This window comes from Mycteria americana, chromosome 3 (genome assembly GCF_035582795.1).
Source record: "Mycteria americana isolate JAX WOST 10 ecotype Jacksonville Zoo and Gardens chromosome 3, USCA_MyAme_1.0, whole genome shotgun sequence".
In the NCBI taxonomy this organism is placed as follows: domain Eukaryota; kingdom Metazoa; phylum Chordata; class Aves; order Ciconiiformes; family Ciconiidae; genus Mycteria; species Mycteria americana.
Window position 1 is genome coordinate 26,791,636 of NC_134367.1, and position 26,114 is coordinate 26,817,749.

The 26,114-nt window shown below is 40.0% G+C and overlaps 1 protein-coding gene across 2 annotated transcripts in view; it reads left to right on the top strand.

Moving 5' to 3' along the window:
• The first annotated feature begins 3,117 nt into the window (after positions 1-3,117).
• AGPAT5 (1-acylglycerol-3-phosphate O-acyltransferase 5) overlaps positions 3,118-26,114 on the top strand; it is a 59,768-nt gene continuing 36,771 nt past the window's right edge. The window contains exons 1-3 of one of the 2 annotated variants that reach the window (XM_075498085.1): positions 3,118-3,622; positions 20,819-20,888; positions 21,101-21,216. In XM_075498085.1, coding sequence (XP_075354200.1) covers positions 3,404-3,622; positions 20,819-20,888; positions 21,101-21,216 — 405 coding nt within the window. In that variant the 5' untranslated portion in view covers positions 3,118-3,403. The remainder of the gene's footprint in view (positions 3,623-20,818; positions 20,889-21,100; positions 21,217-26,114) is intronic. The other variant, XM_075498086.1, reaches the window with a different exon arrangement.

The window sequence follows — 26,114 nt, forward strand, 5'->3', positions numbered from 1 at the left end:
ACAGGTTTGAAGTCTTAATTTCCTAAATGGACTCCTAATCACCCTAAAAGGGGTGATTTTGTTTCTTCCAGGTGAAAGTAAAATGACTAGGAATTAATTCTGCTGATAGACTAGCATCTTGGTTAAAGGAGGTGTAATTAGGGCCTATGCTTTCATAGGACTAGAAATTACAAATTGTAGCAAGGATCAGAACATTTTTCTTATTTTGCCTCTGTAGTCTAGAATGTGAAAGACCACTATTCAAATTCCTGCGGCACAATTCAGAATGATCTAGGATAAAAAGCACCTATGAATGAAGTGAAGCAAGGACTTGGTGGCAGTGTCCCATATCTAATCATTGTGGCATGCTCATTTCTTGAATTGAAAAGTTTGTGTTTCATTCAGTTGCAGACGTTTCAACACCATATTACCATATCATACTGATATAATTATACTAGGAAATTAAACAAGCCCTAAGCCTTAGTACAAGAGACTGTACTTTTTGTGTGACTAAAAACTAAAACAGTATCTATACATTTGATAACATATACTTGATAAACAGAGGAAACTGTATTAAAAGAGTCTGTTGAAAATATCAAATGATCAAAAGCAGAAATGAAGTGTGCCAACATGTGTGTGTGGGGTGTGGGATGGTGATAGATTAAGAATGTGAAACAGCAACAAATGGAAGAAAAAAAATCAAATATTAGTGTAACAAAAAAGGAAAAAGAAGGGGCATGTTAAAAGCATGTGAAATACAAAACATCGCAAAGAAAAGACAGGTAGTCTTATTTACTTATTGGTACTACAGGGGGAAAAAAACATTCAAAGGAATTGAGGGCAACCATTCTAAAACTGGTAAAGACTACCTTTTTATATATAAGCCTAATGAATTGAAGGATCTCAGTGCTCATTTTTATCACTGGGGCAAAGGACTGAGTCAGATTCAAGATAGGAATAGCCATCTATGTAGAATAGCTAGGTATATAAACACATATACCAAAGGGCCCCACAAATCCTAAACTGAAAGAATATTATTAAGGTTGCAAAATCAACCACTTAAACAGATCAAGAAATGCCAGATTAAGACTGCTTGTCTGAGTTAAACTATGAGATTAGATACTACTTTTCCACTAGACTTCTATTGCATTTGGTGCATAGAATGTGCATTATTTCTTGATGAGCTTGATATTGTATTTTCCTTGTCATTCAGGGTGTGTCTTCAGTTCTTATTTATCACAATAGCCAAACCATCCTCCAGAAGCAGAATTGTTCATTTCTCCAGATTTTGTAATCATTATAATATCCAAGTTCTTCAAAAGTATGAATGAACTTATAGTCCTGTAAGGAAAGATATGATTTTACATATATGGAATCAGATGCTCCAGATTAATTCCTTGATAGGAAGATTATTTTTATTCCTTTCACATTTTCACTGCAACTCATCTCTTCAGGCTGTTCACTGAGTCTTTAACCCCATCTCACAAGCTCATACTCTGCCTTAAGCCCAGCCAGCTGAATTTCCCTGTATTTTCCCAATACTCCACCATTTCCCAGTCCCAGTTCACTGTTTATTTTACAGACCGCTAATCTAAATTTTCCACTCCTGATTGCAGTCTCATTAACCCCTCGCTGCTCAGAACCCTAGTCTCTCTCTGCAGTGGCCTTTGTGAAGCAGCAGGTCTGGATCCACTCTCCAACCCATCCTGCCGGTCCAGCCACACCAGAGCGCTCATTCCTGCATACCTGGCTCTGCTCTGCTGGCATCAGCTTTACCTTCTCTGTGTTGTGCTGGATTACTTTCTCCTCCCTGTATCGTGGTGAATTACTTTCTCTTCCACGTGGCCATGTCATAGGCATCACAAAACGGAAGCTTCCTCCTCAATTTTCTGTCCTATCTAGGTTTGCTTGGTTTAGAGCAGAAAAATTCCCTGCCAAAAGAGGCCATGATGGGGAAAGTGCCTCCGTTCTGGTAGTCCTGAGCCGAGGGTAGCATATGCAGTTACTCAGTGAGGACAGAAAATGTACATACTGATCAGGATGGGGGGCCCTGACAGAGAAGCTGCCATGACCCCTCCAGCCCCCCCTTTCTGGAGGGGGGAAGGAAATAAAGACCGTTTAGTCTCATTAGGGACACAGAAGCTATTATGCATGTCAAATACAAGTTCTCACTGCAGAGCTCAGGACCCCTGAGGCAGTTCGAAGAGAACATTGCCGCAATACTTCAACCTAGTATCGTTCCCCCAGTCTTATTTTACTGAACTATTCAGGATACAATTTTCAACACACATTAAAAAACAGCTAGCATGAGGTAAACAGCAAAGGACAAAGCTTGTCCCAGTTAAAGCCTGGCAAAGGAAACAGAATCTTAGCAGAAGGTATTGAGCATCCACTTCTTTTGAAACAATGAGATCTTCACAAGCTTCAGGATAGAATGCACTTTTTTAAAAACAAGGAATAAATATTTCACTACGTGCTACGGCTTATTAAGAAACTCCCTCTCTGGGAGGGTTATTACACCATTGCTTTCGACAAGACTTACTGCCTTTTCTTCAAAGGCAGCTGGTGCATCTGGCTGCTGCTGTCAGCAGGTTATTGGGGCCAGAGGGGAGAGGATGCGGGGCGGGCAGCTGCCTGCTTCTGTGGGAACCCGGGGGAGTCAAAATGCAAACTGGTAAGCACGAAATGCGTACAAAGCCCTGACCATCACTGTGGTTGTAGCTGGCAACAGTAATAAGCACGGTTTTCTTAGTGCTCCGCTCACGGCAGTGCTCCACTCGGTGCTCTACTCACGGCGGAAAGCGTGCGTGTGCGGGAAATACATTTTCTTCTAACTTGCACTATGCTAGGTTAAAATTAATGCTAATTACAGCTAATCAATTATAAGCCTCACTACACATGGTGCCAGGTAGCCCTCCACCACACCATGAAGGAGCAGCCCGGCACCCCCCGCCCCGCAGGGCTGCTGTAGCCATTCGCTGCGCGCCGCGGCCCGAGTGGGGACAGACGGGGACGCAGCCCTGGGCCGGCCCCCGGGCAGCCCCCGCGGAAAGCCGGCACTGCCGGGTCGGCAGCGGCTGCGGGGCCCGTCCCCCCAGGTCGCGGCCGAGGCGGAGCCACGGCACCGCCCGCCCATCCCGGAAGTCCCCCCGCAGCCGCCGAGGGGCCACCTTCCTGCCGGCGCCGCTCCTCCTCCGGCCGGGCAATATGGTGGCGGAGGCGGCGCGGGGAGAGCCGTGAGCCGGAGTCGGTGCCTGCTCCCGCGCCTCCCTCCCTCCCGGCGGCCGCCGCTGACTGCTGCTTCCCCGCCCGCCTGGCGGGTCTGCTCGGCGCGGCGGGCGATGTGGTCGGCGGGGCTGCCGGGCTGTGTGTGAGCGCCCTGCCCATGTGGGTGTCCCGGTGAGGCCGGGGGGGCAGCGGGAAGATGCTGCTGTCGCTGGTGCTGCACACCTACTCCATGCGCTACGTCCTGCCCGCCGCCGTCATGATGGGCACGGCGCCCACCTACGTGCTGGCCTGGGGCGCCTGGCGCCTGCTCTCCGCCGTGCTGCCCGCCCGCTTCTACCGCGAGGTGGACGACCGCCTCTACACCATCTACCAGAGCATGGTGCTCTTCTTCTTCGAGAACTACACGGGCGTGCAGGTGAGCCGGGCGGGGAGGGGGGCTTCGGCCTGGCGGCCTCCCGGGGGCCGGCAGCCGTTGGGGAGCGGCCGGCGGTGGTGTCGGCCGCGGGCCGCGGCTCTCGGCTCGCCTCCCGGCCGGCGCCTGCCCCCCTTTGCCTCTCCTCAGGCCGCTCCGGCAGGCGGGACGCAGCTCGCCTCGCAGGGCCCGTCCGCGGGGAGGAAGCGGCCGCCGCCGCCCGCAGGTGCCGGCTGTGGCCTTTGCCCTCACCGGCGGGGCTCCGGATCCGCAGAGGAGAGCCTTGTTTCGCAGCCGCTCTTGCTCCTCTGGTGATGCTTTTCACGGAATATTGGTGTTGTGTTCGTTTTGCAGGTCGGGAAAACGGAAGGGATGCGACACCGGTCGTGCTCTGTCAGCACTCGAATGGCAGCCTCCTTTGCACACTTGAACCCTGTGGCCTGTGTTGCACATCTGTAGTATTAAATTGGTGGTAGATAAGAAAACTATAATCGACTATTACTGTACTTAATACACCTACGAGTTTTTAATAAATAGATTACTTAACCTTTAAATTATTGCAGCATCTCAGTTCTCATGCAGTCTGCCCACTGTCAGTCTTGGGCCCTTAAATTTTGGATCAGCCATGGATTGTGATTATTCAGTATATCAGAAACTGAAGTCCAGGGTTTCAGGTTAATAAGTCGGAGTTGGAGGCCTCTCTTGCGTGACCAGAGGGGTATTTGCGTTCAAATAATAATACTTCACTTATCTCACGAAGCATTAAATGTTTGAAAGGTTACATATTTGTCTGCAATTTGAAAAGTAAATAAGTAGACTTTTAATTCTACATGTAAAAAATGATTACGTAAATGACAGGTGCCTAAACCTGACTTTCAAAGTTGTCTGAATATACAAAAGTGTATTTGAAGTTTGTGTCAGCTGTAGGTGCTTGAGAGTAAAGAATAACAAGTGCTTACATGTTGATTGGCAGGTGACAGAGCTGGTACAAGTAGGCCCTTCTTCATATGTACAGCTAAAGCATTTGTCCACTCTCTTACAAAGCACTTATTTCAAAATCAGGCTAAGTCTCCCCTAATTTCCACTCCTGAGCTGCAGTTGTAGGCCTTGCTTCATACCAACTCTCGTGGAAACCCCCAAAGCCAGCTAAAGATAGAAGAATTGCACGGTTTTACATCCGGGTGAATAGAATGGATACAAAAGGGAAGTGAGATGTTCTTTTAGTGGTAATTAGTTTTTGATTCACCTTGTAACTCATGTAGTTTCACCCTTGCGTCTTGTCCAAATTAGTTAACTTGTATTGTGATTTACATATCTGTTTTAAATAAAAAAAAAAAGAAAAAAGGGAAGAGGGAGCAGTAGTTCACAGATTAAGTACTTACTGTTTTATCTGTCTTCCTTTTTATGTAGCATCTTTAATGCAGGTATCTTGATGTGTAGTAACACACCTTGGTCATTAGCTGCTGAAAGTAGCAGTATAGTAGTTTAATTCAACCCATTCTAAGAATGAGAGCCAAAAATCAAGATATAAATTGTAACAGAAAAATTACTCGAATTTCCTAAAAATAGTGTGCACAGAGTAGCAATCACTTTGAGCTTTTGATAAGAACTTTTATCAAAAAAATGCCTGTGACATAGAGGTACAGAAAGGAAAATACTAACCAAAAGAAACAAAAAGGCAGCCATTGTCTGTTGACCTCTGTTTTCTTTTATTGCACTGATAAAACTTCATCCACACCAAAAAAAAAAATGGTGGGAATTGGAAGATATCCTCCATTTCTTTGAGGAGAAACAGGGTGTCCTTTCAGACTTACTCTTGCAAACACTGAACACGTTTAACTTGAAACTCACAGTGGAAAGTTAAGCATGTGCCTGAATGTTTGAGATTGGGATGGTAACCTGAGAGCTACTGTGAATTGGCTGTTTTAAGGCATGTAATTAGACGCAGAAGTGTAGCATCATTAAACTTAATCCTGAAAAACAATGCAAGAATAGTAACTTGTGTGGCTTCATAAAGGCAGCTGTAGGGCTTTACCAGCATTAAGGCATTGTAATAGCCATGGGAAGGAGGAATTCAGCATCTTTTTCAGGTCTATTAATTTATTCAATCAGTTGAAGTATGTTGGGATATTTTTTGTAACTGGATAAATGCGGATGCCAACAACATCATCCATCAGAATACTGGAACTTGTTGTGTAGTCTCACTGAAGTCATTAGGATTATATGGGTGCTTAAATGACTTACTGAATCAAAGCCTTAAGTGACTTTTTCTTAGTACTGCTGCCGTCTTACCCTATAGAAAAAGTCTTTAACATTATGTACTGTTTAGCATTCTTTGGTTTATTATGCTTAGAGTATTTGTGGGTTTTCAATATGATAACACTCCGAGGCAGTTGTGAATATTTGAGATATCCAATCTTAAAATAATAATTTTGCTGAAATTCCCAGTAATGTGAGTGGGGCCTTAATAGAATAAAGTTGGTTTGGATTATAAATGTAGATTATTTTTTGACTGAATGAAATACTAGTGTATCTTGATGTTTATTTTTTATTTATTTATCTGTCAGGAAGTGATGTTTCTGTGTATCATCTGCTATTAGTCCATCAAGTATCTAAATCAGTCTCCCCTTCATGACCATATGCACAAATATATTTTTCTTCTTTTTTTTTTAATTCTCCTTGACTTGGATGTTTTTAGCCAAGTTTATTGAAATAAAAACTCTAGTTCATGCTAGGAAGGCATTTTATCTTTGTAGTAAATGCTTTTCAGTTGTGAAATGTAACTAAATAAGGTGATAACCTGAACTGCATGACAGAAAATCTTGAAAGGCTAGTAATTCCCTTTCTCTTAAGTATTTGACTTGAGATCTAAAATAATTACAGAGCTATAATTGCTGTGAACCCTTACCGAGTACTTATGTTCTAGAGAGTGTCTCATGAAGTAACTGTAAAAGTTTCTTACTTTCTCATACTGTAAATACTTTCCCTTTTTAAATTTTGGGTCAGACCTGTTTTTTTTCCACCAAAATGATTTGTTTTACAAAGCCTAAGAGAACTTGAGCTAAGATGGAATCAGTGTAGACTTTCCAATAATATTAGAATGCTGTTAATGAATTGCCAAAAATAGCCATTTTGCTGTCTATCATGCAAGAATTGGCTGTAGAAAATTGAAGAACAGTATTTAGAGTACAAAAAGCAACCCAGAACATACCAATCCTGTAAATGAGGTAAACTGGACAAAACCAGTATGACTATAAAGTGAAATCCCATAATGCTGTGTAAATTTGTCAGTGTAATTGCAGCTTAGCAGATATCCATGAATTTTATTAAGGAGCTATAAATATATAAAATTGATCTATACATGGCATTATGACAGGGCTCTTCAACAATCTCCAGGATTATAAACTCATAGTAATGAAAATCTGTAAATGTGGTCTGTTGGAAAGTGGCAGAGACAATGGCCCTGCTTTATCCCTGTGTTGCTTTAGATGCAAATGCAGTTGTCTTGGTTCCCACCTGTCCTGCTGTAAGCTGCACAAGTGCTACAGTACTCTTTTCTAGGAAGAATATATACAAGATGCTTGAACTCTATGTAAAGTGAGTAGTAAGTCTTAGAGAGCAAAGGATGTTAATTTTATCAGCGACGAGCCAAAGCAGTCACTGACACAAACAGGTGCAATTCAAGTGCTTTGGAGGACTTGCATTTGCTTGTGCTAATAGTAGATTTGGCACCAAGTTTCTAAATCATCAAGGAGTCTGTGAACTGTGGTTGTGTTACTGCTTTTGTCTTTACTCTGTTAGGAAAGTCTGGTCTCTTACATTTCATACAGACAATAAACAGTTGCATCTTACTATAGAATGTGAAAACCACAATGAGTGCAAATATACCTGTGATTAGGACGTTTGAAGGGCTGGAAGGACTGGTAATTCAATATGATGAATGCTGTCATCTCTCTGTGACCCTTACCATCTTATCCCAGTTGCTGTCAGGGTGATGAAGTTAATGCCTGTTGTGTTTGTGCACGTTTCAGATCAGGTGAGGACTAAATGTTCTCCAATTTTTTTTTTGTTGTAATTGTTTGATATTTTGTATTGAGTAGTGGTGAAGAGATAATAAAGAAATCATCACTCAGACTGCTTCCTAAAGGATCGTTTTCCATCTGAAAGGTTTTGACAATTGAATAAAATCTGTGACTGAATTCATGTGCATGGATTTTGTTTAGTGCTTGTGTCAGCTCTCTTCCCTACCCCCACTTCCTGCTGAATAGGAGTTTTTGGAAGTGATGCTTTCGTTAAAGGCATTTTGAAATTCTGGTTCTCATTGTCATTACAGGACTCTGGAAGGGCTGTGAGAATCAGATGCTACCTCAGCATTTAGCAGAGCTGTAGTATTTCTAACAATTACTTTAGAAAATGTGGGAGATCTCTGTTAATGCAATGTGCTTTCTGGGTTGGTATTGAAACTTGGACTTGCCGTGTCTCAACAAGGTTGAAAACTACTTAGGGTTAGAGCAAATTAAAATTTTGCAGAGATGCTGTGCTGCTGGACTCTTGACGATGCTTTCCAGTCGAGTAGAGTCTAGGCTTTGTTTCATGTCTTGGCTTCCTAGGAAATCTGTGAGGAGAGCTCAGTGTCTTGGGATGGATGAGAGCTCAGAGCTTGGGATGGATGCTTAGTCTTCTCACTATTGGCCAATTTGCATTGGAAGTGAGGGTTACGAGATCTGTGCCCATCTTTATTCGCAGGACAGCAGCCTTCCCAGACGAGGTTATCTTTACTTACTCTCTGCTTTCCCTTTTGAAGTTGTTCAGCCATCCAGTAGGTAATTTGGGAGGGCCCAAGGTGGAGGTGGGAAGCAAAAGAGGCAGAGCAAGTCTAATGGCCAGGTTGCAGAGTACTTGCGTCAGGGAGATGCTTCTGGTTGCTGTTGGTGAGGTGTGTTGTCATCTCTTAGGAACCTGGTTCTTCCCTCTCCACAGTGGGGGAGGCATTGTAACCAGTCTTTATCAAGGCAGGGCGAAGGTTCGTCTTCTAACTGCTTTCTGTCAGTAGATGTGAGTGGCAGGGTCTGACTCCCCTCAAGATGAGGACCCCTTTCCTGGGCAAATGCCGTAACCAGAAGGTCAAAAGGAGACGTCACTTTTCACCCTTCTCCAGTTGTGTTTGGAAAGGAAGTGCTGGCAATTGCATTTCAGCATGAGCCTGGTTTTATGAACCTGCTTGAGTTCCCTGAGCTCTCCTCCCAATCTGGCAGTTCAGGAGTGGGAGAGTACTGGGACGGTATGGGAGCTGAGTGGGAAGGCGCAGAGCTGCAGGCAAGGCAAACCTCCAAGCTCAGGTGGTAGCTGAGCAGCGTCCGAGGGCTTGCACTTTCCTAGCTCATTCCATGTAGCTTGCAGCAGCAACTCTTGTTAGCACCTGCTCATGTTGCTGCTTTACAAAACTGTTAGCTGTTGCGAGGCATGTTGAAAGGTTAAGATAGTCATGACGTATTATTTATTTGCGATGGTAGAAACAATGAAATAAAGGTCTTGGGGGAGTGATAGAAATTTGAGGATTGGTGCACTGCAAAGATTGAAAAGAACCTGGCGAACGTAGTGAAGTGAATCAGTTTTGTGTGGTAAACTTTTGAAAGATGCCCAGTGAAACTTTCCTGCTGTGATACTAGTTCCATGAAGATGGTTTATCCTGGCTCATCTCATTAGAGATTTCAGGGTGCAGCTGTCTCCAGGCATATATGTCTTTTATAGTATACAACAAAGTCCTGTGTGTTATTGTAGCAGAAGTTAAATGATACCTGCTAAGTCTGAGGGATGCGGCTTTCAAATGGAGATGGATGTCTAATTTTAGACTCTTACATTCAACTGTGGTGTGAGGCAGCAAAAATAGATACATTAGGTATGTAAACTTTGTGCTCTTTCTTTTTTAGATATTGCAAAAGATATATTTGCATATATCTTAATTTTTGTTCTGTCTGCCTTTGGCCATTGTTCTGAAGGTGAAAATGAAGTTCTTCATGACTCCGGTTTGTTGGGATATCAGCTAGAGTTCTGGTGTGCTGCAGATTTGGCTCTGGGGCAATCTGGAAGGAATTTAGTATGGGGAGATTCCACATTCATTGCTGGTCCTGATCATCCCGCACCTCCTGCCTGATATGTGAACAATAAAATAAATAAAAACTGAGGTCTGTTAACATTTTTAGAAATTGAGTATCAGCTACCTGAACCAAAACTGCTCTTTGGGTTCATAAATTAGAAGCTTTGTGTGAAGATTTGCCTAGCATATGTTTTCTAATTGGCAAGTAACAACTGAATCTTAATTTTATATCACCCTTATCTAATACAGTCTGCAATTTAAAACTATTACGTGTGTTTACATTTTAAAGTTAGCTATATATATTTATGAAAATCCTAAAAAGTCAACTATTTGTCAGGTAGGAAAAGCTAAGGAGTCAAAGGGCAGGTTTGAATGCACTTATAAATTCTGATTCCAAGTATCTGGCCAGCAAGTTTTACAATCTCATGGTTTGATTTTAAAATTTTCTGTTGAAATATATTTTAATTTGAGTATCTTAAGATTTTTACTATATTCAGTTCTTAATATGTTGTCCTGATTTTGCATAATTTGTTACATTTGAAAATACAAATGGTATTTATCACACTTCTAAAAATTCCACTCTTTTTTTTAAACCTGCATGAGTTTTATACACTTTCCTCTTTTTGCATTTAACTGTGTTTTGGTAGATACTGGGCCATGGAGTCTTACAGTGCTCTTCCATGCCCTTTCCTTCTGCTTACATAATATGTCCAGATACTTTATGTAAGGATGATTGTTAATTGAGAAGTTTTTTCTCCTGGTACTCTCCCATCAGACACTGTTCTTGCTAAGAGAAGATTCTATTCATAGTGAAACATTTGACTCCAATTATTTCAAACTATTTACCTCAGGCTTACAGGGTATACTTTTTTCTCCGTTTTAGTTGTGTTAGATAACGTAGGCTCAGATGTCAGGGATTTTGACATTACGATTATGAGGAAGCGTATCTTCTCAGGGGAAAAATATTCTTTAATCTTTGTTCTGTCAGTTTGAATTTATGCTATGAAGAGATTTGGGATAAAAAACCCAGGGAAATTATTTTCTTTTGTTCATTTCATTTCTGTCACATATTACTTGTCATCTTCCCTGTTATAACTAGCTCCTCAGTGTGGAACTAGGAAATCATACAGTTTATGCTAGTTTGATTTTTAAATGTAAAATTAGCTACCCATGATTTGGTCGAATCTGTATTTGAGCACATATCTAGATGTGAAGAAAAATAATTATTTTGGATGACTTTGAATTGCATTGTGGTAGTTGCAATAATTTTTTCCTCTGGAACTTATGGATTGACTTGAAGAGTTATCTCGTCCCATTTTCTAACACTACTTGGGAATCTGAGGGCATGCATGTTTCTTTTTACGTAAGCAAACATAGTGCACAGTCCCAAGCAAGCTGCAGGTGAACTGGCCCGTTCACACGCTGCGGTGGTGTGCAGATATTAGAGTGGTATTAACAGTGGCTATTTTTTGAGGCTGATTCAAGTTTAGTGTGTTCAGCTTTGCAGCCGGATTAGTTGCAGCTAGCTCAGATACCTCCCTGCATGTTCTCTTTTGATGTGTAATGATTCTTTGCCTCACCTTGAAAGTCCATAGTGCTTAAATTCTAAATACTTACTGAAAATGATGTGTGGAGGAGCTTTCAAAAAATCTTATTCCACAGTCACAAGCAGAGGACCATCCTGGTTTCAGCTGGATAGAGTTAATTTTCTTCCTAGTAGCTGGTATAGTGCTGTGTTTTGGATTTAGTATAAGAATAATTTTGATAACACACTGATGTTTTAGTTGTTGCTAAGTAGTGCTCATACTAAGTCAAGGCCTTTTCAGCTTCTCATGCTCTACCGACTGAGAAGGCTGGAGTTACACAAGAAGCTGGGGGGGGACACAGCTGGTACAGCTGACCCTAACTGACCAAAAGGATATTCCATACCATATGATGTCATGCTCAGTATATAAACTAGGGGAAAGCTGGACGGGGTGCCGCTGCTCAGGGACAGGCTGGGCATCGGTCAGTTGGTGGCAAGCAATTGTTTTTCATTTGCATAACTTGTCTGTCTTGGGTTTTATTTCTCTCTCTTTTTGTTATTTTCCTTTTCATTACATAGTATTATTATTATATTTTTCAATTATTAAACTGTCTTTATCTCAACCCATGAGTTTTTTCACTCTTACTCTTCTGATTCTCTCCCCCATCCCAGCAGGGGGGAGTGAGCAAGCGGCTGTTTGATGCTTAGTTGCTGGCTGGGGTTAAACCACGACAAGGACGTAGAGGTTTCTTAATCATCTACTTTCCCATGTGTGTCGACTCATTGATAACTTCACACCAGTTCTGTCTGTACTTGATAAAAATGCTTGTACAAGTATTACAAATAAAAATACATCAACTCCTCCTTGGAGTCCTTGGCATTTAGAAGCAAAGTTCCTATTATAAAGAGCTGTAGCTAGAGGAACACTGCAAACTGCCACAAGGTTTCCTGCTTCTGGCTGGTGTGGGGTGCACAAAGGATAACATTTCCAGAATGTGCTTAATGTACCAAGGCACTGTAGCTGCTATTTTGGGGGCACGGATGGGACACAGACATTATGTATTTTCCATTACAATAGAGTAATAAAGTAAACAATAGCTACATTAAATGTGGGTCACTTTTTCCTTTCTTTTAAGGAAATTACAAAAATCTGTGGGAAGAAATCTTCAGAGGTACCAAAGGCTTATTAGAGAGGCTATTTCTCTCCTAATGAAACAGGTGGAATACTTCCTTCCACTCTTGTGCTGGAAGGCATGTTCAGGTTTTCTGTAATACTAAGATGCCAGATATTCAGAAAACCCCTCCTATTGAAATCTCAGTTTATAAATAATCTCCTTTCACATGTGCTATATATATTTGAAATATGTGCAGTACTTCTTAAAAAAAAAAAAAAAAGTAATTGCTGATGATTTATGATAAAAGTTATTTAGATGCTATAACTTTGACTTTACCAAGTGGTCACTGATTGTAATTGTGGGCTGCTCCATCGTCCATGCCATAGAACTGCACTGTAATCAAAAGCAAGTCATTTGCAGAAAGATCCAGTAAATTATTTAGGCACTGAAAATAGGATTTTTTTTCAGAATTTAGATGCCAAAATCTTAAAATTATGTTCATGATAAGTCCTGCTTTTTTCTGTCACCAAGACTGAAACAGTTAAGTTATACAGATGCCTTTTTTTAAAGGTTCCTCAGATAGCTAAGGAGTCCAGGCAGGAATGAAGTAATTGTGTGTGCTTAAAGCAAAGTTCCCAACCCATGTATAGCCCTGATCAGAATCCAGAAGCAAAGCTCCTGAATCTACAAAGTACTGTTAAGTGATATTTAACATTTGCTGGCAGGACTGGGGACCTCAAAAAAAGTTTTAGCTCTTTTTTTTTTTTTCTATTTAAACAAACAAACAAAACCCAAAAGGGAATAATTTATGGTACTTCTCTTTAACTTAGAGCACAAACTCAACTTACAGGGTACATCAGTTCAGTTATCTCTACGTACACATATCCCCACCACTTCTCTGAAAAAGATGATTTAGCAGTTTGTTTTCAGATAAGAGAATTCCCACTCCATAGGTGTACCTTCTAACAACAGTGAGCAGCATGTTAGGGTGGGATAGGATTTAGGATCTGCATCTACTTTCAGTGGGCTAGATTCTGGCAATTCAAAGCTGGCAGGCTCAGTATCACAGATTTTGTGAATCCCCTTCTGCATTACTGAGCTCCCCCAGAAGCCAAGAGCTCCTGCTTCTGTTTGATGTGCCATGGGTAACTACTGGAGTGGTTTTGTTGAATCTAGTCTGGGACTATTGTTTAAATAAGCGTAAACTAACTGAAATTGCCCCAACGTACTTGGTATTGCGGCAACTTATTTTCTCTGAAATTAGCCTTTTGCTCAGATTGGATATTCCAGTTATTATGGATGTTTCCCAGAACTTCTTTGTTCTACCATGTTCCCCTTCTTTAACCAATAATCACCACCCGAATCACCCTCTGAATGAGAAGTTGTGAAACTACACACATCACTATCTAGGTGATGTTGGACTGGTGTAAATAAAGCGGTTACTAATGTTCTGCTCTAAATCACCATCTGAGGCCTTGGGGAGGACTCGCATCTCAGCCCTCTCTGCAGCATCTGCGAAAGTTGCAGGCAGGTGGGCATTGAAAACAAAACTAGTCTGGTTAAACACATGATACTGCTCATCTGTTGACCAGTGTCTCATTCCTTTTACAGGATTGTGAGGGTTTTGTGGGTTTTTTTTAGAATTACAGTTACCCTGTTGAGAGTATTCAGAATAACAGGGAATGTTGGCATCATTTAGCCTGCTGCTGTAGCTAGATGTTCTGAGTATACACTTTTTAGTTAACTTTTCTCTGCATGAAACTGTTTCAGCTTTTGCTCTAATATGTGTGCTAGTTATTATTGTGGTTTATTTGATTTCCTTCAGTAAGCTGATGGCAGTGAAACTATCAAGATTTCTCTTCAGACTGCCTGCCTGCAGTGAAAATTATTTAATTCATTATAAAACTCTAGAAAATTAGGCAACTAATTTCTTATAGCCTAAATATTTGCAAGTCTTTTTTATGCTCAAATACAAAAAGTAGTCAAATATGCACAGAATAAGACTCTAAAGCTGTATTTTTACTGATATAGATATTAGAAATTTTATTATAAATATGTTTTCATTAGCTCACAAAGTAACTGCATTTCCTATAAGGTTTTATTGATTCTGATTCTTCCAGAAGGAGCTTTCCCTTAATTCAGGGGTCAATTATCTTCAATCCAGCTGAGAAACTGCAAAGCCTTTACATTCAGCATCAGAACTAGACTTCTATACATGTAGCTAGTGCCATTGAATGAAGCATAACCACTCATGTTTATAATAGTTTGTCAATTTAGACCATAAGACTAAAAGCTAGTATGAAAGCAAAAATGTACAGACTTCATACTTAACATCAGATGGTATGATTCAGTCCTGTATATACAGGTTGCTAATATAGTCTTCTTACAAAAAGGAAATAAAATGGCAGTAACTGTATTTTTTTAAGTTCTCTGCTTTCTGGTTCAATCAAATGAAAGATTAAAAAAAAAAAAAAAGAATTATGTATAGGAATCTTCTCAATATTCCCCAGAGCTCAGTCTCTTGGCAATGGTTTTCTTCACTGAACCCCAGTTAAAATACATAGCTGCAGAATATTTGAGTGAACTCTCTGCTTCAATAAAATGGATTGCATTGTGATTTTATGGTTTGATGCTGAGCCTGAGCAGCAGACTTCAGACTTGTGCAATTATGTATTGAGCAGATAGTCTCTTTAATTAAAGCAGTTATGAGGTGTAGCAATACTATGACCATTGTCTAAAAACTGTATGTGACCTAAAGGTATTTTTAGAAAAATTTTACTTAAAGGTAAACTCTTTTTTGTTTTGGTTCGTTTTTTTCAGAGCTAGAGAAAAAGCAACTATAAACTAAAACATTAAAGTGCTTTCTCCTTCTGTCCTATTCATATTCCTTACGCTGTAGGCAAGTGAAACCCATATCTGTTAAATGTGAATAAAAGTGCTTCTCTATCTTCTGTGAAGAAAAATAAACATTTGAAATTCTTATAGTAGGACATCTGAAAACCTGAGAAATTTGCCAGCACCAAATACAAGTTCCTCATTTGTATCCTGTTTTGAGCCTGCTTCTTGTCAAACAGGGTAAATAGATTCTGTGGTCTGAGGTACTTTCTCTAGAAGCTCAAAGGAGTGGTTGTGTCATCAGGCAGGTTTTTAGACTAAGAATTTAAACAACTTTCCATAAAATGCTTGCGGCAGTGCTGCAGAAGTCAGCTTGCACAGGGTTACACGTTGACTTCAGAAGCCGTATCTGGTAGTTGCTTTTAGTGGTTTGTTGATGCAAGCGCCACCCTTTCACCACAAAGTTATATCCAGACTTTTTAACAAGCAGATGAGAAATACATCCTAGCATACTATTTATTTTAATAAGCACTTACGTTGTAGTAGCGCCCAGCTAACAAAGATGCTCTTGTCCCAAAGAGCATGCAATCCCCGTTATAAAAGTAGTCAGAAAGAAATAGTGAGATGGAGAGAAGTGCATGTTGTGAGGATAGCACAGCTGAGTGTATGAAGTTTGTATGGCTGGTTTTGAGTGAAGTGTTGATGTCTTGGATGTTCTGTTTCTCCTCTCTTCCTCCAGGTGAGGGAAAGAATGTTCTCCTGCTATTATCCTACTGCTTTTATCCATCTTGCTATTGCCTGTGCTTGAAGCTACGTTTTTACTGATCAGAATGCCCCACCTTTTCTGCTAAGTGCCCCGGTGCACATCAGTTTTGTTGAAGTAACAGCAAAGAAGGGAGCATCATTCTCCAATTCACACCTGGTTTCTTTGAATAGAGAAAGGAGGAGGTTTAAGAAGTCTAAGGAACCAGTGTGCTGGTAGACATGTGATAGGGCATCAATGAGATGTACCAAGTTTTTGCCACCAATAACCAGCTGTGTTGCCTTACTGCCACTGAAGCAGAAGTACCAGATCTGCTTGCAGGTCAGCTCCTGAACTGCTCCCATTATCAGCCACATCCAATTATCATATTAAGGTAATCTCTTTGCTAGGAGTTTGATGTGGTCACCAGTTGACCTGCAAGCAGGTCTTCTGATAGTGTGATTACTTTTACCTCTTAAGTTATTTTTGTTATGGCCCTGTTTACTGAGCCGATGTAGCTAGTATGTTATTAAATGATCCATTTAGTTTTCTTTGGTATGTGCAGATTTCATAAACAAGAAATAAAACTAAATTGGGAGTGTTCACCTTGTTGCAGTGAAACCCTATGCAAATTACGAGTTATTCAGGTCTGGCTGCGGTGCTGTTTTACATAGCTACGTGACCTACCACGTTAACATAGCCATAGTTGAGTATGTTGCACTGGAAGAAGCAGAGGCTGCTAGGGGAGCTGAAACTGGTGTCACCAGATGACCCAGGAGCTCCCATTTGCATGCCTAGATCAGCCTATCACTGAATTAGTAAATTCTTCCCTCAGGACAACTTCTTGTAACCTCCTGCCAATGAATCAGAGCTTCCTCTGGCCAAGACACTCTGAGGTGTGTCTTGTGCCCCCTGAGCGTGTGAACAGCTTGGTGTACGGCATCCAGGGAAGCTGGGTACCAGCCTTCCCACAGAAGGGAATCTGTTAGTGTTCAGTTTCCTTTATTTGAGACCTCACTGAATTGAGTTTGACAGCACTGCTATGTAAACAGATGTAAAAGACCTACATTAACAGTAACTGTATTACCCGCTGTTGTGAACTGGGCTGTGAAACAACCAAAACATGGCTAAAAGCACACATTTTAATGTTCTGTACCCAAGTAACGTTTGCAATGTTAGACTGTAAATCTGCATTTTAAATATTTTCCCTCAAATCTCTGCTTACTTTGGCTTGCTGTGTTGCTCTTCCTTTTAACTTGTTTTCTTTGCTTGACTTCATTGTGCCTTTTTTTTTTTTTTTTAACAAAGCAGCACCTATTCAAATGAATAGGTTCCTCACTTGCTTCATTGTGGCAGACAGGACATTTATCTTCTCAGTCTTTCAAGCTGATACATAGGTAGAAGGTATGTATACTGTGGCATTTGGAGAACTGTGCGTAAAATATCTGAAACACCAGGTCCTTTAGCTTCTGAAACTGAAAATTGCCTCTGAAGTATGTCCTGCACCGCTTCCCTGGTGCTGGCTAGCGAGTGCCCTGCAGAGGGGAAGACCACTCCCTCTGGTGCTCTGCAGACCCCGGGAACAGCGTTGTTCTTTTAAGGAGGACCAGGAGTCTCTTAGCTACTCTGATCTCTTCATGTTGCTTCAAAGGGGACATGCACACAGCCTGGCACTGTGGACACTTGTTTCTGCATTGCTGTCCCTGGTAAATCACTCAACTGCTTGCCTTCCCTGCAGTCCCCAGATCTCTTCTGCACCATCAGACTGAGAAGTAACCAGAGACTGCACAGTCTCTGCAGCAGGGAATTCTGCAAAGTTAGCTACAAAACACAGCAAGGAGCCAGAGGTTTTCTGGAGACCATGAAGAAGGAAGAGTACTGTATCATTTCCCTCTGCAGCTATAATATAAATTAGGTGCTCTGGTTCACCTCAAAGCATCAGATTGCCAGAAATTGAAGGCTTGCCCTGAGGGGAGTCTTCCCCTGCTTATCCACAAGCAGGTGAGTTCTTCAAACATCATCTCAAAGGGAAAAGGGCAATGTTTCTGCAGGATTCAAAGCTCTTAACTGTTAGCCCTCTGTTGCGTAAGGTCTGTGAAAATTTCCAGACACACAACAATAAAACAAAAATGCTTTGTTCTCAGAGGGAGAGCTGTGTGGCTGCCCGCAAGAGTAGGTGTCTCCTATGAAATCTGAAGAAAGCTCTAGAGAATGCAGGTTGGAAGTTCCCATTCTTACCTGGTTGTAGTAACAGTTGTATCGTAAGTTTGTAGCTCTCAGTTCCTAGCTGTGAACATCTAATACTTGAATAGCTGTTTGCTGTGCTTTCATGAACTGTATAAACTTTTTCTCGAGATTACTGAAACGGGCGGTGCTGAAGTGAATGATGCTGCAGTTAAATCTGTTGCATCCTCTTAGGCTGAGCCAACTGAGCAAACAAAATAGAGTTTCCAGATTTTTCTCACTCCTTCCTTTGCTTTGAAATAAAATATTCAGTTTTTTTGTGTTTAATGAGAACTAATTATAAATAGGAAAAGACAGATTTTTTTTTTTCTTTAGTTCTGTACAACAGTATGGCTATGTGTTTTATCATGAGTAAAAAATTTTGGTCCATTACATGTAAACACATGTAACTGTTACGGTAAGACATAATGTTGTACATAGAAATTGCTTACAGTCATAATGAGCAGGTGTTCCTCTGGGATTAAAAAGTGAACTGTGATCCAATCTTAGTGAAATAAAAAAATAATACAGATTAGCTGTTATATTTGGCAGATATAATCATACATGTTTTTTTAAGGGAATGATCCTTTATATTTGTTTTTACTCATGAAATAGTCACAAGTGAATGCTTTGAATTGTGGGTCTGATTACACTGAGATTTTGACTTTGTACATTAAAGTGGAAATTTTTACAAATTGAAGTAATAAATTGTATATTTCAAACCCTGTTTCTTGAGTGGGGCAGCTCTTACAGTGTCAAGGGCAGATTTTGTTTTCCTCTTGTTCTTATTTTCTTACATTTTAAAAAAGCACAGATAGCATTCAGGACCTTCTGGTTTAGTGATTTGTTATGTTGGGCCTTTTCCCTTCCTCTAAAACAGTCTTTTCCAGAAACTGCATAGTGGAGTCTTAACTTGAAATTAGAGAAAACAGTATTTATGGACCTAGTGCATAACTGCTGGAAAAGTGTACACTTGAAAAATGAAGCTTTAACTCCATAAGTGAGCGTAGGAAGATAATTTTTTATTTCAGTGGAATTTTTGCACCTGAACTGTAAGATTAGACCCTCTGACTTCTACCTTGCACTAAATAGTGTGTGGTACCTAGAGTGTCAGCAGTAACGTTATAAATTCTCCTGGAACTTTAATGAGAAAATTACTCCTACAGCAAAATCTTGTTTTAATATCTTGGATACTGTTCAGAATAGACTTGTCAACTGACTTGTTACAAATATGTTCAGTTAAAATTTATTGTGCAATTTTTTTTTTTTTTTGAAAAAAGTTAATTCAAATAAGTAATGTTCTCTTTACTGTATGCTGGATGATCTCTTGTTCACATATTTACTTGAAAATCTCAGTTTGCCAATATCTGGTTTCTTACCTTGAAAACAAAATTTGATCAACAGTGCAGTTGCATTTTCAAAGAAGAAGGAACAGCATGAATGTAAAACATACATCTTTATGTGGGATTTTTGCCTAGCATTACGATACAAGGTGTTACCCATCTGGTATCACAGGTTAACTGAGAGGTGGGCAGATTTTCCAGAGATACTCGTAGAGACCAGAGACCTTCTGTAAGGATCAATATGAGACTTGGCATACTAAATTAAATTAATCAAGATCTGAATGTTAGATCTTCCTGATAAAATTCCCAGATGGTCCAGACTAGGGAAGTGGTGATAATAAGTGGGTAAACCTTCCAAATAGCACTTTGTTTTTTGGTGAATGGAGTCACTTTGAAGAAGAGTGGATGTTTAATACAGCTAACTTCTAGAAACAAGGAGTACAGCCATTGGTATCGGCAGAGCAAGGGCAGAATGCTACCTAGAATGTACTGGTTGGAAAAACTAAGCTTCGTTAGATAATGAAAATATTTATTAAAGATAATTAAATGGCTGCATGGATTCTTCAATTCAGAATTGAAATGGTTTAATTTCTCATTTATATTTGAAATAAAAGTAATTGAATTAATCCATTTTAAAAGGTGACTTGGATTATTGCTTCAGCATCTTGCTTTGTAGTCATGCTCTCAGAAAGTTATTTCACTAGTAGGCAATTACCTTTCAGGGCCGGGAAACTACAAGATTAAAGCGTGTCTTTAACGGAGAAAAAAACATAACAAAACCTGCTGGCTGGAAGCTGAAGACCAATTTAAAGACGCCCCTCAACCTCATGCTTTTTTGTTCGTTCTTGATGGTTAATATCATGGCAAAGGGTTGAGATTTTGTTCTTGATCTAATCCAAGAAAACTTACCATTTTAGATTGAATGATAATGAGTGTCTGGCTGAAGCATGTCTTATTCATTAGATGTGTAAAGTTAAATGGTGGTTTTGTACATGTCTGTGATTCCTCTTTACCTTTAATTATATTAATGTAGGGATCTTGTGGATGTAGGTCAGCTTCCATGGATCCAGTTCTAGAGCTGAAGCACAAGAACGGAATAGCTTTCTTAAGCCCTCATTAATTAATACTCACTGCTTTGTTGATAGGTCAGTTGTATGCATGATGGGTACTGATGCAGTGATGGGTTTTTTTTCTGTTAATGGTGCTAACTTGCTGGCAGTTTTCCTAGTAAATAGGTAATTACTGCATTGGATCTCATCATTGCCTAATGCAATGAAAACAAATCATAAAGTAATACTACATTTCTTTTTTTTTTTTAGGTAATAATCTATGGGGATTTGCCAAAAAATAAAGAAAATGTAATATATTTATCAAATCATCAGTGTACAGGTTTGTATTATTTTGTTTGTCTTAGAATTTTTATAGATTTAAAAAATCTGCTTGTCTGTTTACTGTGTCTCTTTCCAGCCTTGCCCTAATGAGCAAGAACTTCTAGTTCAGAAACCTTTAACGATATTTATATGTACAATATGCACTTTTTGTTCCATCAATGGCAATTAAAAACTAATTTAACTAAACGTTTTTGGCTTTTGTCTTTGCAGTTGATTGGATTGTTGCGGACATGCTGGCAATTAGGCAGAATGCTCTCGGGCATGTCCGGTATGTCTTGAAAGATGGGTTAAAATGGCTTCCGCTGTACGGGTGGTATTTTTCACAGGTAAGCCCATTCCCTTTTTCCTTGCTGTTTGTGGGTCAAATATGTAAGATGTACTTTCCTTCCATTTATCATATGTGTAGGGACAGTGTAGTTCTGAGCTGACACTTGTGTATTTGAACATGAAAACAGCTGGTTTCACTTGGTGCAGTTAGGTGTGTATCTTAGTTAAGAGACAGTTATTAAAGAATCAGTTTACTTTTCTAAATGAATACTTCTTATGGATGGTGTCTATTACTAGAATGAAAACTGTAGAGTCTTTTAGAAGCATTTCAGAATATTCTAGAATTTTGTTCTTTTTACAATCCAAAAACCCACTTAGCAGTAGGTGTAAACAGACTTTTTTTTCTATGTATGGGGTTTTTTATCATCCTACAAATTGGGAGTAAATTGGCATTGCTGTGGTGTACTTACTTATTTTTCAGTTGTTTGGTTTTAGCACAATATAAAAGGAAAATTGGACCTTAGTATAGTGTGGAGGAAAAGCAGATCCCAGCCTCTGTGAAAGTGTTGATAGTTTTGCTTTGGACTTCAGTTAAGCAAAAACCTGAGTCTTGCAGTACTCCTATTACTACCTTTTACTTTCTCCTCTTCCTGCATAATGCTCCTTTTGTTCCTTTTAGTTTGAGAGCTCAACCTGATGTGACTCAAAATTATACAATTACTGAAGAAACAGTAGACCATGGTCACTGTACAGCCAACACACTGAGTGGATGTGATCTTTAATCTAAAATGGTGGTCAACAGTGTAGATGGCTTTACCTCCCTAAAATCCTCTCTGAATTTGTCATGTCTGTTCTTTGCTTTTTCTGAAAGCAGGACTGTTTCTATATACAAGTGAAATAAAATGTAGAGAGGGATGTTTTTGGAAGTATTGGTATGTTTTGCTAGGTGATCAGAAATGGCTTCACAGTACTTACCTCAGGATTTCGATGGGTGCTTAGCTGTTAGAATAGAAATGGATTAAGTTTTGCGTAACTGTTCCAAAGTGCCTGTTTGATAAGATTTTTCTCGTTTGGCTTTTGTCTTTGATCTTTACCTGTTCCCTGAACATTAATCTGCTTTCTGCCCACCCCCACCCCCCTGCCACCCAGGCAAAGAAAAGCAAAAAACACAGAAAAATACTTCTTGATAGAATTAGACAGTTTGATTGAATTGACTGTCAGCCCTGTCCAAGAGGATGGGGAATATTGGGAGAAATACTACACTGGGCATGATTTGAACTATATATTAGTTTGTAAAGGAATATATGAAGAGTAGGCAACTACAGATGTATGTTCTAACAGGAGGCTTTACTCTCTCCCTCATCCTTGACTGCACGTTCCTCTATCTTACCGCTTGCACTCTTGCATCCGTAAGTCAAGTCAGATCAGTTGATTGCTAGAACCAGCAAAAGGAGGAAAGGTTTGAGTATACGGCCATGGGTGGGAAGAGGGGAGGAGGCAGTGTGGCCTTTGTGTGGCTGGTGATGCTGAAACTTGGCCTCCGAGAAGCTAATGTAAGTTGCGTTGGGTTTAGAGAGCATTGGGTGAGGGGAGGTACAGATCCATGAACTGCCTGATTAATATGCTGAAGAATAGGAAGTGCCTTAAACAGCGGTCTTTCCCAGCAATCAGATGTTGCCTTCTAGCTTGGGTGTAGGTACCTAATTTGAACAGAGGTTCAGAGTCTTGGATCATGTCACTTAAGATGCCCATTGCTAGGGTGTGAACTGCCTCACCAGTTTATCTTAGAGCACAGGTAGTGGTTGAGGTTCCTACTGTCTGTTCAGTGTGTAAGAGGTTAGAGTGTCCCCTGAGATATTGGGAGATCCAGGTTCAATGTTTTCAGCTTGATGGTTGAAAATGGTTGTTGTCTTCTGGATGAGTGCCTTAGTGAGTAGGCTATAAATCTAGGCTGGAGCATGGGTCGTTGCCATCCTTTCTTCTAAAATTGCTATGTTTAGAAAAGAATATGCTACAGAGAAAATAAGAAAACTGTTCACAATTTCTTGGTGTGTTTGCTGTCCCAGTCCCCTAAATAAGTATGGACTGTCACACTTTGTCATACCTCACTGAGGGTATCCATTGGGAGAAAATGGACTTCTCTGTTGTCTAGTGCTTGTCCCCACTAATGACTCTGGTTCTCTACATTTTTCTTCCACTGAAGTAACCTGTCTGCTGCATGGAAATGTTTTGCTTTGTCCTTGCCTGTAGTCATTACATTGGTAGTGATTTAAGTCTGCTTTAATTAAAATACATACAGGATATATATTCTGTCCACTATCACTAGGTGTCCAGAACTGATTTTTTTCAAGATTTTGGAAAATGACTATTGCTATCTGGAATATCCGGCGTTCAGTTTCCTGACTGATATATTGACTGTTAAAAGAAGGTTCCTGTGGAAATTAATCTGAATGTCGCCTACATTTTTAATCAAAACATATATATTAAATAAAATCTGTTCAGTTTTGGATTCCTCAAAACATAAAACTTCTACAAGATTTAGTGGGGGATGATTTTATATATATATATGTGTGTGTGTGTATATATATATATATAAAATATATATATAATATTTTTAATTCAGTGACACAAATGAAAGACAACTTACTAACAGAGGTGATGCGTGTGTGTTTAAATGACCGAGACGGGATGCAGCAGGACTGCAGTGCAAGCTAATAGGTATTTTTATTGTTTTTATCACACCAAACAGCGCAAAAACATAAAACACTTCCTGCCCTTCCTGTTGATGTTCTGTCAGTGATGTCACTTACACTCCACTAAAAGTTTCCAGAGCCACGTAATTACGCCATGCTCACGGAATTCATATTCCCTACCTCAGGTAAACATCCTGTTTGGAAATAAACGTGGTCTGGATGTCCAGGAGAGCGAAATTCAGGCACAAAGGAAGTATATTTGTAAACATAATCCATTGTTGACTGAGAGAGGGGCTTTTAAAGTACAGCGGAAAAAAATTATAACGTTAAAAACAGTACTTCCAGAAATCTGTTTTGAAAAGCATTCATATATTTGATCTCTTACTGAAAAGGAAATGCAATACAAATTGGGGAATTTGAGCTATATACAATTGCATAACTAGCATTCTTCTTTGGAGGCAGCTATCTAATAGCAAGAAAAGAAGAGAACAACTTAAATTAACCTGTTATGTTCCAGCTTTGATTTATTAGGTAGAGCTATTTCTTTTCATAAAACTGGCTTTATTATTTTTGGGTGGATCTGAAATTTTTTTTTTTTCCTCTATCTTTCTCCACCAAAATGCAGCTAGCTCCTATTCATCTTATACCACCTGGTGAGGCTGGGATGTAATTTTGATAAATATTTTTGATATCCCAGAGTTTGCTTGACTTTTTAACATAGGAAGTATGTCTTTGTCTTTTCTGTTATTCAGCATCAGCTTGTGCACCCTTTTGGTTGTTACTGAATTTTAGCCAAATATTTAGCTAGAATGACATCATGCCTTTCTTTAGCTTTGTAATCCTGTGCCATAGGGGAGCTGACATATTTATGCAGTTGGGTTGTATGCAGCAAATGGTGATTTTACAATATGTAATTTGTCTGTTCTTATGTTACGTGACTGTATACTCGTATTTACTTGAGAAGTACAAATCTATTTCTGAGCATTAAAAAGTCTGAGGTGGGGACACCAAACCTGTCTTTGATGTTGTGGTGTCCCTAAGCAAACTGTACAATAGTAACTTGATTTTTTCCAAGTTTACAGATTAAACAAGGAAAAGGTGGTTCAGTATTTTCCCAGTTTACTGCAGCTGGTTAGTAATTTGATAAATAAGGGAAGAGTTTGATTCCAGCCTTCCCTCATTTATCAAAGCTTGACCAAGGTGAGCTCACACAGAATGATGACTTACCCATTACATGGAAGTCTTGTATGGTAGAGGCGTTACTTATCATACCAAACTGAGTTTGCCCTTCCTGAAAGCAGTTGTTGTGGTGAGTGTCACTGTACAGAATAAGACTTCTACTTCCCTTTAATGGTGTCAGATCTTAAAAACAGTCATACATGTGGAGTGTGTAGATAACATGTGGCTCTGTTTGCTGCACAGCTGATGAAATGTTTTTGTGTTCATGCCATTATCTGTCCGGGACTGGTAAACTGTTTGTGGGATGGTGCTGATATGATGCTCCAGCCTGCTAAAGGCCAAGCTTGGTGGACTGGGGGATTCTGTTCTTGGTTTTGGTCCCCTGCCAGCCACAGCAGCACAGCTGAGTGTTGCAGCTGGCTACTTCACCTTGGAAGGGAACCACAGATAATAATGTTAAGACAGAATATTTAATACGGAGTTAATGCACCATTGACTTGCTGTTCCTTTTCATGGCAGCTTTTGGAGAACAACATAAAAGTCATGTCAAATATCACTAGCTTAGCAGCTGCATGGCCATCTCTCCACACCATGAAAAGCAAAGGCTGAAAGCACTTTGCATAACTGCCTCTTCTGCCTGCCTCCTCCTAACCCCTCAAACTTTATTCCTGTCCATGCCATGCAAATAAAATAATAGCTCCCCGCACACACCCCACCACCCCTTTTTCTACAGTGTATTGTATCTTTTCCTGAGATAAGGCATTTGAATGAGGTTCAGCTCTTAGTAGTTTTGATCTTACTGTCACCTTTCTGTTAAGAGTGTATAAAACCATAAATGGACAGAAATTATCTGACAAATCCTAATGCCAACAGTCAGGGTGGACCGAAAAGAGTATTACCAAGTTAGGGAATCAGTTAGAAAACCCATGAAAGCAATGTACCTTAAAAATGAAATTCTGTTATTTGGAAGATATCCCCCCCCCCGAATTCATTGCATCAGTAGTTCATTTTGGAGCATGTTTGTTTACATCCCCTTGTAGCTATGCTGTAGATAAAACAAAGTGATGGAAGAGGGAAATGATGAG